Source organism: Phoca vitulina, unplaced genomic scaffold, assembly GCF_004348235.1.
Source record: "Phoca vitulina isolate PV1807 unplaced genomic scaffold, GSC_HSeal_1.0 scaffold22, whole genome shotgun sequence".
In the NCBI taxonomy this organism is placed as follows: Eukaryota; Metazoa; Chordata; class Mammalia; order Carnivora; family Phocidae; genus Phoca; species Phoca vitulina.
In genome coordinates, this window is record NW_022589725.1 from 10,599,178 (window position 1) to 10,614,789 (window position 15,612).

General features: G+C 40.4%; 1 protein-coding gene across 2 annotated transcripts in view; it reads left to right on the top strand.

Moving 5' to 3' along the window:
* The first annotated feature begins 573 nt into the window (after positions 1 to 573).
* Positions 574 to 15,612, top strand: part of TRPC4AP (transient receptor potential cation channel subfamily C member 4 associated protein) — a 65,532-nt gene continuing 50,493 nt past the window's right edge. Inside the window, exons 1-2 of one of the 2 annotated variants that reach the window (XM_032420080.1) lie at positions 574 to 812; positions 13,598 to 13,726. In XM_032420080.1, coding sequence (XP_032275971.1) covers positions 645 to 812; positions 13,598 to 13,726 — 297 coding nt within the window. In that variant the 5' untranslated portion in view covers positions 574 to 644. The remainder of the gene's footprint in view (positions 813 to 13,597; positions 13,727 to 15,612) is intronic. The other variant, XM_032420078.1, reaches the window with a different exon arrangement.

Here is a 15,612-nt window from a genome sequence, read left to right on the forward strand (position 1 = left end):
ACTTAACCAGTCTGTTATCATGCATTTTCTTTGTGTATGGATTTGCTGTCTTCTGCTATAACCTGCATTCCAAAACAGGGACCTAGTTAGTCTGTTCTTCTCTCCACTGTATTCATGACCGGTTCGGGGCCTCTAGGGACTACTTACTGGCTGAATAGGGTCCCAGGAACTACTCACTGAATGAAATAAAAGGGAAATTAAGGAGCAGAGAGCCGAGGTGCATCCACACCGAGTCAAGGGCAGAGAGAGGCAGGCAGGAATCAGACTAGCAGGCTTGATTCCAGGACTGGAGCCCAGAATTTTTCCTAGCCAATTGGCTGTAACCTCCCAAACAGGCAAGAAATGGGAGAGTGCGCACGCAGGGACTTGTCTTTGACCTCGGGGGACCTCGCCGAAATGCTGGACCGAGGGGTCCCAAAAGCAAGTGGCGCAGGAAATGCCACATCTCAATTTCGCACCCGCCCCCCCACCCCAGAGAGCAAGACTACATATCCCAGTAGGCCCCGCGGGGCGCACGGCCCCTGCCACGCGGCTTGCGCCTCCGCCGTCGGCCCGCTGGGGGCGCTGCGGCGACCCCTCCGCCGCCCCGTAGAAATCTCCGCGGCCCCGGGGCCGCTTGCTTCCTGTTTGTCGGACGAGGAGACATGGCGGCGGCGCCGGCGGCTGCTGGGTCTGGGGCCGGCCGAGGGCGACGGGCAGCGGCAACGGTGGCGGCTTGGGGCGGATGGGGCGGCCGGCCGCGGCCCGGTAACATTCTGCTGCAGCTGCGGCAGGGCCAGTTGACCGGCCGGGGCCTGGTCCGGGCCGTGCAGGTACGAAGCCGGCCCGGAGGGGCGGGGCGGGGCGGACCGGGCGGGAGCTGGCGGGGAGCCGGAGAAGAGGCCTTTTGCAGGCCTCCGCAGCACGGGCCCGACCCCTCTTAGCTGGCCGCAGGGCCTCCCTGCAGGCTGTCCGTATGCTGTCAGCCGCCGCCGCGGGGCGGTGGGCAGCAGCCGGCTAGAGGCCCCGGTTAGGGGCCGAGCGGGCCTGGGCTGCATCGGGCATCGATGGCGTGTACGAGTCCTGGGCCCAGCTCCTGGATCCTCCCAACCCTGCGCCACGTCTACACATCTGGGGGACCCTGAGCGAGTTTGCTTTAGCTTCTAAGAGCCTCGAGTTTCTCCCCCGTGAATTGGGTGGTGGGTCGTCATTGCAGCCCCCGAACGGTTCCTACGCCTATCATAAATGTCATACTCGGAGAGGCCTTTCCTTGACACTACTCCCTACCCCACTTCTAAAGTAGGTCCCCATTGTTACTCAGTCACAGCCCTGAATTCGTTTCGCTCACATTACTTTCTTAGTCTGTAATTACATATTTCTTTGTTGTCTACCCTTCTCCTCGCCTGTATCCCACGTTAGGCTGAGCTCCAAAGGGTGCAGGGACTGTATCTGTTTTGCCAATGTAGAGCGTCATGGTTAAGAGCGAGGACTTTGGAGTCAGGCCTGGATTCAAAGCCTTGCTTGAGCAAGTTATCTTTCGGTGCCTCACTTTTCTCATTTGTAAAATGGAGATGATAATTAGTAACCTGCCTCTTAAAGTGGTGTGAGGATCAGTGGAGACAATTGTGTAAAGCGTTAAGTGCGTTTTTGTTGCTTAGTAAGGGTTGAAGGATAATCAGTCAGTTAATGCTGTACTTGGTATCTGGCTTATAATAGGCGCCCAATATATAATTAGTATTTTTTGAATGAATGAAGGACACTGCTTTAGGGTAAGGCAGGATGAAAAGACCTAGGCTCCTCGCTCCTGCTACCCCCTTTCATTCCCAGAACTTAGGTTGCAAACGCACCTGTAAAACATAAGCTTAATTTAAAGACAGCTTTTGCATATAGAAACTTTTTGAAGGCTACACAAGAGACTAATACAGTGGTTGGTGGGAGTCACTGGCAGTTGGGTAGATGGGGGAGAGAATGGGAGTGAGATTTTTCACAGTATACTATATGTATCTATATATCTATAAACTTGAGCCATTTCAGTATTACTCATATGATTAAAAGGACAGAATAAAGATAAAACCAGGTGGTCTCTGTGTTAGCAGGTTACAGATGAAGAACCAGTTCTGGGTGAGCAGTATTTTCCTGAACATCAGATAATCATAGTTGAGCAACTTTTTCCCCCTGCATTCTTCTCTATCTGCCTTAACATCCTGGAAAGACTTGCTCTTTAAACCAAAATGCCTTACCTAGCTGGGTTGTAGGGACAGGCAGAAAGGGAGCTAACTCACCTTCACTGAGCACATACTTCAGATCAAGCATTGTGCAAGATATACAGTGTTTTCATTTAATCTTCAGGCTTCTGAATGAGGTGTCAGGACTCCTGCCTCAACATAGATGAGGAAACTGAGGCTCAGAAAATTTAGGTGATCTACTAAACACCCATCTTGCTAACCCTTTACATTCTGGGGGCAGTAGGGAGCCACAAAAGTCATTCGGCATAATCAATGAGGCAATTTAGGACACTTAATTTGTTTCCAGTGCTGGATGACTTGGGAGGAGATTGGAGAAGCTCACCAGATAGAAGGGTGCTAGAATATTCTTGAGCCTGGTTCAGGCTGATTATTGTGGTAATCAGGAGTTGTATGCAGGTGTGGAAGCTCTTTCAGAGGTTGAGATGGAGAGATCTTCCTAAAACTCTGGTGAGGGTAGAGTGGGGAATTTCATCTTTCAAATGTATCCTTTCTTGGTAACTTTCCTTGATCTCTTCCTTGCCTCACACACCCCCTTTCCCTACATTAGAGGTAAATTCTTTTCTCACAGGCATTTCCATAGCACAGTAAGCATGTCCATTATGGCATGTGGTATACTGGGAAAGACCAGATTGAAAAAAATTTTAAGTTGTGAACACGTGACATGAAGTTTCCCATCTTACCCATTTTTAAGTGTACAGTTCAGCAGTGTTAAGTGTGTTCACATTGTTGTGAATCAGAGCTCCAGGATTTTTTCATCTTGCCAGTTTGAGACTCTATACCCATTAAACAACTTCCCTCCCACCTCCTTTCCCCCAGCTGCAGACAACTACCATTCTACTTTTTGTTTCTATGAATTTGACTACTTTCGATACTTCATAGAAGTGGAATCAAAGAGTATTTGTCTTTTTGTGATTGGCTAATTCCAATTAGCTTAAAGTCCTCAAAGTTCATCCATGTGGTAGCATGTAACAGGATTTCCTTGGAGAAGACTGTATTTTGAAGGAAGGTGGACCTAGATTGAACCCTAGTTCTCTCACTTACTAGTTGAGTGACCTAGGTTATGTTATTTAAACTTCCTGAAGCTCTGTTTCCTTATTTCTAAAATGGCAATAGTAATATCTGTCTCATAGGGCTGTTTGGAGGATTAAGTGACATCATATGTCTAAAAGGCTTGGCCAGTGTGAGGCAATAGTAGATGTTCAGTAAATAGTTGCCATCAGCTTGTAGCTGTTAGACTGGGCTTCTTAAGGGACTAAGGGACTTTGTCTTCTTTTTTTTTTTTTTTTTTTTTAAAGATTTTATTTATTTGACAGAGAGAGACACAGTGAAAGAGGGAACACAAGCAGGGGGAGTGGGAGAAGAAGAAGCAGGCTTCCCGCTGAGCAGGGAGCCCGATGCGGGGCTTGATCCCAGGACTCTGGGATCATGACCTGAGCCAAAGGCAGGCGCTTAACGACTGAGCCACCCAGGCGCCCCGGGACTTTGTCTTCTTAAGGGACTTTGTGTCTGCAGAGCCTATAAACAGTGTCAGGCCCTTGATAGCCAGGACCCAGAAAATTGTTTGAATTGGAATACTGTTGGTGAGGGCTCATTCTTCCTCCTCCTCAATCCTGTCTCTACTCCTAAACAGTCTCGTGGCTTTAAAGAGTTCTAGAGTCATATATCCTAGGTTTGAATCCCAGCTCTGGTACATACTTGCTGTCTGTGTTAGGGCAAGTTACTTAATCTCTTTATGCCTCAGTTTCTTCATTTGTAAAATAGGGCTAATCATGAGACCTAACCTGTAAGATTGTGGTAAGGATCAAGAGAGTTTATACATATAAAGCACTTAAAATGGTGTTTTAAAATGTAGTAAGCAGGGGCGCCTGGGTGGCTCAGTCGTTAAGCGTCTGCCTTCGGCTCAGGTCATGATCCCAGGGTCCTGGGATCGAGCCCCGCATCGGGCTCCCTGCTCCGCGGGAAGCCTGCTTCTCCCTCTCCCACTCCCCCTGCTTGTGTTTCCTCTCTCGCTGTGTCTCTCTCTGTCAAATAAATAAAATTAAAAAAAAAAAAAATAGTGAGCATGCTGTAAAGTTTAGCGAGTATTGTTTAACAAATTCCCTATATTCTGATTTATCCTAAATCTATATTTCCATCCAGATTTCTCCCATTAGCTCCAGATGGTTATATCCAAATATCTTCTCAACACCTCCACTTAGATGTCTAGTGGACATCCCAAACTTAATATGTCAAATAAAATTCCTGATTCCCTGTACTCTTTCACCAAACCTGATCATCCCCAACTCTTCCCCATTTCCCTAAATGGGATTTAAGAGAAGTCTGGGAGAAGACTCCAGACCACATGATTTAGAATGGGCCTGTGCTATGTGGGTTTTAGTATATTTTCTTTTCTTTTCTCCCATTTAATTTGTCCTCTTCAAGGTAATAAAGTAATGCTGGTGTAATGCCTTAGTGTTTACAGAGCCTATGTATGTTTATCAGCACGTTTGATCCTTACAGCAAATTAGATCTTACAGATCCCTTGCTTAAAGCCCTCCAGTGGCATCCCACTGCAGTTAGAATCAAATCCATATTCCTTAGAGTTGGGTGCACAAGACCTGCATGATCAGTAGGAGTTGAGGGAAAGGGGTAGACTAGGCAAACCCTAGGCTCAAAGCAGAGTAACTCAAACAGGTCATGACCCACCACCCCTAGAGCTCATCCTTCGGTTTGGCAGTCTGGTGACAAACTAGGTTACGGCATCCTCATTCTATTTCCCAAATGCTAATCATTGCTTCCTTCATGATTACTGGCATATCTGATTTCTACCTGAATGTTACTTACTTCATACTTTTTCTTGAGATTGACCCCTCCTTTTTTTTCTTTTTTCTTTTTTTTTGTTAATTTCAATAAGCACAACTTGTTTTAGCCTCATCCTAAGCATTAGTACTTGTGAAACCTAGGGGTTTAAGTCAAATACAGCCTTCCCTTGCCTGTCAAGGGTAATTTGGTATTGAAAAACCCTGGGGTAGGATAAATTCTCATAAATTAAAAATAGAAATACTATTCATTTCAACAGGAAGTTTTTGTACTTACAAACTATAAAATTCACTCCTAATTATATTAAAACAAAACAAATCCCATTAAAATGGACACAAGTATTCCTTGGTTAACATTTATAATCAGAATAACCTAACAAAGTAGTTCATCTTCATGAATTATTTTTAAAGACAGCTATTTACTTGCATTTAATATGATATTGTAAGACATAAGGTATCTTACACTTAGGACTAGGGCACCTTAGTCGGTTAAGATCTGCCTTCGGCTCAGGTCATGATCCCAGGGTCCTGGGATCAAGTCCCACATCGGGCTCCTTGCTCAGCGGGGAGCCTGCTTCTCCCTCTGCTCCCTGCCCCTTGCGTGCTGTCTCTCTCTCAAAAATAAATAAATTTAAAAAAAAGATATCTTACACTTAGGACTAAACAAATAAGATATACATATATGTTTATGAAATTCAGCCTTTGTTTAAAAAGAATGCAGTAAAGAGAAAATAAGTCAATGAAAACTAAGTGTCTGGAAATGTCACATCCACTGAACAGGCTGACAGCTTAGGCAGCATGATGTAAGAGATTATCACTGCTATAAACTGTCAAACCACAAGTACTCCAAGAGAAGAAACCCATACAACACCTGCCAGTAATTTAGCTTTGAAGATGACTGGATTGGTGGCTCTTTCATCACAGTACTCAGCTGTTCACAAGGAAAACAAAATCCAAATGATTATTTTTAAACGGGAGTAAAAGCCTTGTAAGACAATGTAGACGTGGTAAAAGAAATTCCTTGTGTAGTTGAATATTTGGAATACGATAGGAAAGCTCTCTGGGTATGGTGAGCCTTGTAATTAAAAATGGCTGTGCCCTGCCCCACTTTTTACCCCTCAGTTCTACCCTCCCCACACAGCCACTGTCCATACTGTAGCTGTTTGTTTTGCAGGGGAAGGGTCCTGCAGGAAACAGGGTAGCCAGTATTTCTAAGTAACATGCTTTTAAGGCTATTTCTTGACTTTTCAGTTTTAGACATTATCAGTTTTCTTCCCTTGTAAACTAGGATTTAATTCACAACACCCTATGCCACATATTTCTTTTTCATTCTCCTAATATAATTATATCACAATTTAGGCTGTTGGGGTTAAGTATATGATGATGATCATGATGATATCATTGTTTGCAGTAGAGCCATATAGTATACAACAGTATATGCTTTGTATATTTTTTTGTTTCCCTTTGAGTTAAAAGCCACTGTCTCCCCCACCCCCCATTTTTTTTTTTTAAGATTTTTTAATTTATTTTACAGAGAGAGAGATCACGAGAGCAGGAACACAAGCAGGGGGAGTGGGAGAGGGAGAAGCAGGCTTCCCGCTGAGCAGGGAGCACGATGCGGGACTCGATCCCAGGACCCCGGGATCATGACCTGAGCCGAAGGCAGACGCTTAACGACTGAGCCACCCAGGCGCCCCGTCCCACCCCCCATTTTTTGAATTGAGATACAAATATAGTAGAATTCACCCTATTTAGAGGCATACTTTGTTTTGTGCTTTGTCTATTGTGCTTCATGGATACTGCATTTTTACAAAATTGAAGGTTTGTGATAACCTTGCATCAAACAAGTCTATTGGTGCCATTCTCCAACACCATTTGTTTACTTGGTGTCTCTGTCACACTTTGGTAATGTTCACAGTATTTCAAACTTTCATTATTATTATACTGTAGTGATCTGTGATCAGTGATTAAGACTTGCTAAAAGATCAGATGATAGCATTTTTTAGCAATAAAGTATTCTTTAATGAAGACATGTACATTTTTTTAGACATAATGCTATCTCACACCTAATTGACTACAGTGTAATGTAAACATAACTTTTATGTGCACTGGAAAACCAAAGAATTCATTTGACTAACTTTATTACAGTGGTCTGGAACCTAACCCACAATGTCTCCGAGGTGTGCCTGTTAGTTCTAGGAGTTTTAACAAATGCAGTTGTGTGACCACCACTATAGTTAGGATATAGAAAATTCCCTTGTAGTAGCTAACCCCTTCCCTACCCCCATCCTCTAGCCACTGCTCATCTGTTTACTGGCCTAGTCCTGTGCCCTTTTACAGACTGTCATTGCAATGGAACTGTACCATATGTAGCCTTTGAGTCTGGCTTCTTTCACTAGAATAATCTCATTAAAATTTTTTTTTTATTTGCTTTGCTTTTTGTGTGCTTATAATTTAGTCCCAGTTCTAAAACTTTCTTTTTTAAAAAGAAATCCTTCTTGGAATTCTCCCTCTTCCTCCAATTTGAATTAGTTCCTTGCTAGGACAGCTATATATCTGAATTCTTGGGGTTTCCTTTCACCAAATTCAAAGCGTTTTACTTACTTTTTTTATGTTTTAGATCCTTTGTTTCAAGAATCCTGTCTTTCTTGGGGGAGTGCATTCTCTAGTAGGCTCCTAAGAAAGAGGACATGAGAAGTGGCTTTTTTTTTTTTTAAGTTGCATGTTTGGAAATGTCTTTTATTCTTGTATATTAAGTTTAGCTGGGTATAAAATTCTAAGTTGGAGGTTATTTTCCCTAAATTTTTAATGCTGTTAATTCCATTGTCTTTAAGCATTTGGTGTAACTGTTGAGAGGTTCTGTTCTGAGTCCCATTCCTTAGTATATGACCTATTTTCCCACCCCTCACCCCCTGAAAGCTTTTAGGATCATCTCTCTCTCTGGCATTCTGAAATTTAATTATGGTGAGTCTTTCTTTTTATTCATTGTGCTGGACATTTTGTGTAGATATACATTAAAATATGTAACAACTAAAAAATATGTAACAACTATGAAAAAGTCATGTCTATCACCTGACATTAATTTCCTCTGTAAAATACACTGAATGTTCTCTTAGGGTCCTCCTAATTTTATTTTTTAATTAAAAAAATTTTTTTAGGGTCCTTCTATTTTTAAAAGCCATTTTCTCTCCTACCATCAACTATGTAGCAGCCAACCAGATCACTGCACACCTCTAGTGTGCAGCTCTACTTTTCCTCCTCTCCAAATGAAATTACTAGCCTGACTTCTAACATTGTATTTAGGTGTACTAGTTTTTATGCTTTACATAAATAGAATTAAGCAGTATGTACTGAATCTGCTTTCTTTCAATATTTGTTAGATTCATTCATGATAATGGTGAAGCTGTAGTTCATTAATTTTTATCGCTGTGTAGTATTCTATTAACAAACCACAATTCATTCTACCTTTGATGAGTATCTGAGATTTTTCCAGTTTGGGGCTTTTATGGGTACCACTTATATGAGTATTCTTGTACGTGTCTCCTGATGCATATATGCACAATTTCTTTTGGGTATATACTTAGAAGTAGAATTGCTGGGTTATAGGATATGCATAGGTTCAGCACCAATAGCTGTTATCGAACACTTTCCCAAGTGGTTGTACTAGTTTATAGTCTCACCAGCAATGTATGAGAGTTCCTGTTTCATGTTCTCACTAACCCATGCATGGTGTTGTCAGTCTTTTTAAATTTGGCCATTCTAGTGTTTGTGTATTGGTATCTCATTATGGTTTTGGTCTGTGTTTCCCTGATGACTAATGAAGTTAAGCACCTTTTCAGAAGTCTGTTGGCCATTTGAACATCATCTTTTGTGGATGGCCTGTTTAGATCCTTTGCATATTTTTCTCTATTGGGTTTTTTTTTTCTTTTTATTGATTTGAAGTTCTTTTCATTTCCTGGATATGAGCCTTTCTAATGATGTTTTACAAATATTTCTCTCATTTGGTGGCTTCCCTTTTTAGTCTCTGAAAAGATCTTTCGGTGAACACAAGTGCTTAATTTTAATATGGCTCATTGTATCACTATTTTCCTTTATGGTTAGCACTTTTTAGATTCAATTTAAGAAATCTTTCCCTACCCTAAGGATCATGAAGAAATTCTGTTTATTTTCTAGAAGCTTTATTGTTTTGCCTTTTACATTTAAATATATGTTCCATTTGGAATTTATTGTTGGATGTGGTGTAAGCTTGTCCATAAAGGTAATCCAATTGACCCCACATTATTTATTGAAAAGTTGCTTTTTCCACCAGTGCGCTGTGGTGTCTGTTTTCATGTCAGTTTCCTGTCTATTTTTTTCCACTGGTCTGTTTATCCTTGTGCTGATATCACTTTGTCTTATTTTCTGTAACTTTATATGTGTTGATTTTGGCTATAGTGTATTGAATAGGAGTGGCTTCTCCTGCTTAGTTATCTTCAAGAGTTCCTTGGCTCTTCTTAGCCCTTTGCCATTTGCATATACATTTTAGAATGAATTTGTACATTTTTACAACAAAATTTTGTTTGGGATTGCATTCAATCTATTGAGTACAATACAGTCATTCTCTCCCTTCCCCTTCCCTTTCCTCCCCTCCTCCTCTCTTACTCCCTCTTTAACTGTAGGTGTAATATAAAAACAAGATTGATTTTATGTCATTCTTGTATTTACATGGCCCTTATATTTTAATACTTTACCTTTAGATTCTTTTGGATTGTGTATGTGTGCAGTCATTTGCAAATATCATATCTACAAATGAAGGTTTTATCCTTTCCAATCTTATATTTTTTCTATTTCTTCCCTAACTGTGCTGCCTGAGTTGAAGTGGCATGTTCCTGATCTAAGAGGGGAAGCCTTAAACATTTCACCACTAAGTATGATGTTTGCTCAAGGTTTTCTGCAGATACCATTATTTGTTCACTTCTTTTTTCAGTTTATGATGTTGCATTTTACAAAATGCTTTTTCTGGATCAATTGAGATGTTCATATAATTGTTCTTTATGTTTTCAGTGTGATGAATTACCTGTTTTTCCTTTGTTTACTTGTTTTTTAAAGGTCATATCTAAGAAATCATTGCTTAATCTAAGGTTATGAAATCTATGTCTATGTTTTCCTCTAAAAGTTTTATAGTTTTAGCTCTTACATTTAGGTCTTTGATCCATTTTGAGTTAATTTCTGTATATGCTATGTATAAAGGAGTCCATCTTCATTCTTTTGCTTATGGATACCAGTTGTCCCAGCAACAGTTGTTGAAAAGACTTTTTTTTTTCCTCATTGAATTGTGTTGACACTGTTGTCAAAAATCAGTTGACCATAAATGTGGGGATTTAATTTTGGAATCTCAGTACTGTTCCATTGATCTAGTTTAACCTTATGCTAAAGTCTTGATTATTATAAGCTTATAATAAACTTGGAAATCAGAAAGTGTGATTCTTCCAACTTTGTACTCTTTTTTCAAGATTATTTTGGCCATCCTGGGTCCCTTGCATTTCCATATGAATTTTAATATCAGGTTGTCAGTTTCTTTAATGAAGCCACCTGGGATTGTGGTAGAAACTGCATTGAATCAATATAGGAAGTATTGCCATTTTAGCAATATTAAGCCTTCCAATCTATGAACATGGATAGCTTTCCATTTATTTAGACTTCCTTTAATTTCTTTCAATGATTTTTTGTAGTTTCATTTTATAAGTTTTGTATTCCTTCTGTTAAATTTATTCCTAAGTGTTTTATTATTTTTGGTTTCATTATAAATGGGACAGTTTTCTTAATTTCATTTTTGGATTGTCTATTGTAAGTGTGTAGAAATTTAGCTAATTTTTTTGTATATCGATTTTTATCCTACAACCTTGCTGAACTCATTTATTAGCTCTAATAGTTTTATATGTGGGTTCCATAATGTATTCTATATATAAGATCATAGGATGGCAAATATAGTTTTACTTTTCCATCCAGTTTTCCATCTGGATGCCTTTATTTCTTTTTCTTACCTAATTGCTCTGGCCTGAATCACTAGTACAATGTTAAATAGAAGTGGTGAGGATCAACATCCTTTCTTTTTCCTGATCTTAGTGGGAAAGCATTTAGGCTTTCACTGTTAATTATGATGATAGATGTGGGTTTTTGGTAAATACCCTTTATCAGGTTGATTAGATTGATTAATTTTCATATGTTGAACCAACCTTGCATTCCTGGAATATACCTTGCTTGGTTATGGTGTATGATCCTTTTTGCATGTTGCTGGATTTGGTTTGCTAGTGTTTTGCTGGGGATTTTTGTGTCTGTATCCATCATAGTTTTCTTGTGACATCTTTATCAGATTTTGGTATCAGGGTAACAGAATGAGTTGGGAAGTGTTCCCTTTTCTGTTTTATGGAAGAATCTGTGAAGAATTTTTAGTTTCTCTTTAAATGTTTTGTAGAATTTACCAGTGAAGCATCTAGACTTGGGCTTTTCTTTGTAGGTAGTTTTCTTTCCTTTTTTCTTATTAAATCACTGATTCAACTCTTCTTGAGTCAGTTTCAGTTTGTGTCTTTCTAGGAGTTTATTCATTTCATCTAGGTTATATAATTTGTTGGCATATAATTGTTACTATTTCTTTATAAACCTTTTTATTTCTATATGTTTGGTAGTAATGTCCCCTCTTTCATTCCCGAATTTAGTTATTTGAGTCAGTGTTAAGTTGGTCATTATAACTAAAGTTTTAATTTTGTTGATCTTTTCAAAGAACCAACTTTTGATTTTGTTTGATTTTTCTTGACTATTTTTCTGTTCTCCATATCATTTATTTTTGTAGTAGTATTTATTTCCTTGTGCTTGTTGGGGTTTGGTTTATTCTTTTCTAGTTTCTCATGGTGGAAGTTTAGGTAATTTATCTGAGATATCTTTCCTTTTTAATATAAATGTTTATACCTGTAAATTTGTAAACACTACTTTTGCTGAGTCCCATAAAACCATGTTTGTTTTCTTTTTTTTTTTTTTTTAAGATTTTATTTATTTGACAGAGACACAGCGAGAGAGGGAACACAAGCAGGAGGATTGGGGTGGGAGAAGCAGGCTTCCTGCCGAGCAGGGAGCCTGTTGTGGGGCTCTGTCCCAGGACCCTGGGATCATAACCTGAGCTGAAGGCAGACACTTAACGAATGACTGAGTCACCCAGGCGCCCCCCCATGTTTTCTTTTTTTCCTTTCAGAGAAAGGAAAGATGGTTTCCCATTGTGTTTGGACTTGCCTTGATTTGAACTAGCTTGAATGATATGAAATTGCTGATATTCAGTCTTTTTTTTTTTTTTTTTTACCTACAGAAATGGTAGTGCCCTTGGTTCTCCCAAACAGATTACTCTCACAAACATTTCATTACCTCTCTATTAACTTCTGTATTATCTTATTTTTACAATCTGAGAAAACAAGCTCAGGAAGGATAATGGGATTTGTCCAAAATCATAGGACTAATATGTGTCAGGATAGACTAAGACGTTATTGAAGACCTGCATGTCCTGTAATAACAGTCATAAGGTGCTTTTGATCTGATCGAGGGACAAGTGTATATGAAAATAATTCACATCCGGCCCCTGGTTAATGATATGTCCTAAGAGTGTTAGTGGAACTGTGCCATAAATTGATTAATGAACCTGTCATTAGACTAGGTTCCTTCAAACATTTACTGAGTCTCTGTTCTGTGCCTGGCATTCTTTGAGAGAGAGAAGGTGGGCATGATAAACGCAACTGGTACCTACTCTGAAGGAGCTTGTGATCTACAGAAGGGGGGGGACAAGTGAATCAGTAATTATGATGCAGAAGAAAAGTGTTAGGTAAGGCCCCAGAGGAGGGTCACGTATTCGCTTAGAAAGGAGAGAGGGGAGGGGTGCCTGGATGGCTCAGTTGGTTGAGCATCCAACTCAGGCCCTGATCTCAGGGCTGAGGTCATGATCTCAGGGTCGCGGGATTGAGCCCTGCATTGAGCCCCATGTCGGGCTCCATGTCAGGCTCCATGTCGAGCTCCATGCTCAGTGTGGAGTCTGCTTGAGATGCTTTCCTCCCTTCTTCCCCTCCGCTCCTAGTGTGCGTGTGTGCATGTGCTCTCTCTCTCTCTCAAATAAAGAAATAAAATCTTTTAAAAGGAAAAAAAGAGAGGAGAGAGGGGAAGACCCAGCAAGGAACATTTCTGGTTATTTGGCTTACACTTCAGAGAAGGAGAAAGAGCTTTCCAGGTAAAAGACAGGGAGACGACATTTTAGGCAAGGAAGAACGTGTGCAGAGAGACATAGAGAACATGTGCATTTGGAGCTTGGAGCGTGCACTGGGAAAGAGATGAAGCTAGAGAGGAGGGTAGGTGATACATAGGCTGCTGTGTCACAAGGGAAGGAGTTGGACTTTTCGCTTATAGGCTGTTGGGGAGCTTTTGAAGGTTTCTAGAAAGAGACCTTTGAATTATTTGTCCTGGGTGTGTTTAGGAGGCAGCTGCTTTCCTTTGCCATACATGCTAGTAGTTCATTCCTCACCAGTAAGATGTTCCTTTTTCTTTTTTTCTTTCGACTCACAGTTCACGGAGACGTTTTTGGCAGAGAGGGACAAACAGTCCAAATGGAGTGGCATTCCTCAGCTGCTCCTGAAGCTGTATGCAACCAGCCACCTCCACAGTGACTTCATTGAGTGCCAAAACATCCTCAAGGTAACTCTTAGGGGCCTTGGAAGGGTTGCGCTCAAAGCCTCGGTGACACAGATGTCTGTTTTTTTCTCCTTCAGTTTACTTTTTAAAATAGCCTGTTTTTAATGTGTAAGCTGTAGAAAATTTGGGTCAAAAAAAGTACAAAGAAGAAAATAAAAATGAACTATAATCCCATCACCCAGAGATAATCACCATTAAGTTCCCTCTGTCTATCCTTCTGGGCTTTTTTTCACACTTGTTTTGTGGCAGTGCTTGCTTAATTTGGGAGGCCAACACTATGTCCTGGGATTGGGATGACATTCTTTTTGAGCAGGATTTTTAAAACTCCCATATTGCTAAAGGTTCAAGGAAGTAGCCTTGTGGTGGTTGATCCATTATGACCAACATAAGAAGATGAAGGAACTGGGGTTGATGGTTGGGAGAGGGATGGAAGAGTGCAGAGAGATGCTAAGGCACTTGTTCTCAAACTTGAGTGTGTATCAGAATCACCTGGAAGGCTTGGTAAAATAGAGTGCTGGGCCCCACGCATCTGCCCAGAGTTTCTGGTTCAGTAGGTCTGGAGTTACTGTATCTAAACTTTAGCTTGGGGGGTGGGTCCAAATTTGAATTTAGATCACCAGTACTAGCTGCAGTTAAAACCCATGCAAGTTATGGTTGATCATAATGAAACTTGATATAATGTTCTTCATAGGTAAAGTTTTGATTATTATATCACGTAAGTCATTCTAAAATACAGTAGGCAGCAAATAAGTTTTACCTTTAAGAAGAGATGTTTTGTCTGTACAACTTCTCTATAAATTGAAAATCATTTCTAAATAAAAGTTTATTTAATTAAAAAAAGGTGTTTTGTATTCTTAGTATTATAGTTTGGGATAGAAATAATTATAGTCTTTTACACTTGTTTGAAAACTCTTTGCAAGGAATTATACATTATTACACTTGATTCCTGCAAAATCTGAGATACAGGGTAGAGGAAAGCGAAATTTAACATTTGTGAGTACTTGCTGTGTGATCACTATCTCTCTATTCATCGAACACATGCTTCTTTGAAGCCTGTGTACCAGGCGTATTTAATTCTTATGGTAACTCTGTGACCTGGTGGTATACTTATTTGTTTTAGTCCAGAATGATTTTGATTGCAAGTGACAGTAACCCACTCAGACTAGCAAGAAAGATCCTTTATTGTCTCACATAACTGGAGAACACAGGTGTGAATTCAGGGGGCTGAACAGGGTTAAGCTATCCATTTCTTATCTTGACATCTGTGTTTGGTCTCATGTTCCTCCATGTGATCACAGCGCTAGGGTGACATTTCTATAACTTGGGCCAGCCACCGAGGTGAGGGGGCTGAGAGACTATTGATGAGGCCTGATCACCTGCTCCTGGGGCTAGCACTGAGGTGCTTGTTGGCAGCCCCAGCAGAACTCTGTGGAAAGTGGTGAGGGGCCTTTTCCCCAAGGAAATGGGGCTTTTACTTGAAGAAGAGAAAAAGAGATAGTGGGCAGGCAAACCCAGATGTCTTCTACAATTCCCTTTTTCAGTTGAAAGAACAGCCTCAGCAATAACCCACCCAAAGCATGTGGCTATCACATGATGAGCCCAGATTTGTCATCCTTCTAAGACCAGCTTCCACTGTACCATGTTGCCAGCAGGAATTACCTCCTAGTTTTATAGTTGAGAAAAATGAGACCCAGAGAAAGTGGTTCAGTCTTTAGTAAGTGGTTCAATCACTGATTACATGAGCCTGGGCAACTTTGTGATTTTGCTTTTCATATATAAAATGGGGAAAACTATACTCATTTCATTGAATTATTTTAAGGATTAGATGGGCTAAAGTATCAAAGTCTGGTGCCCAACATAACAGGTTGTCTGTAAGAGTTCTGCTTTTT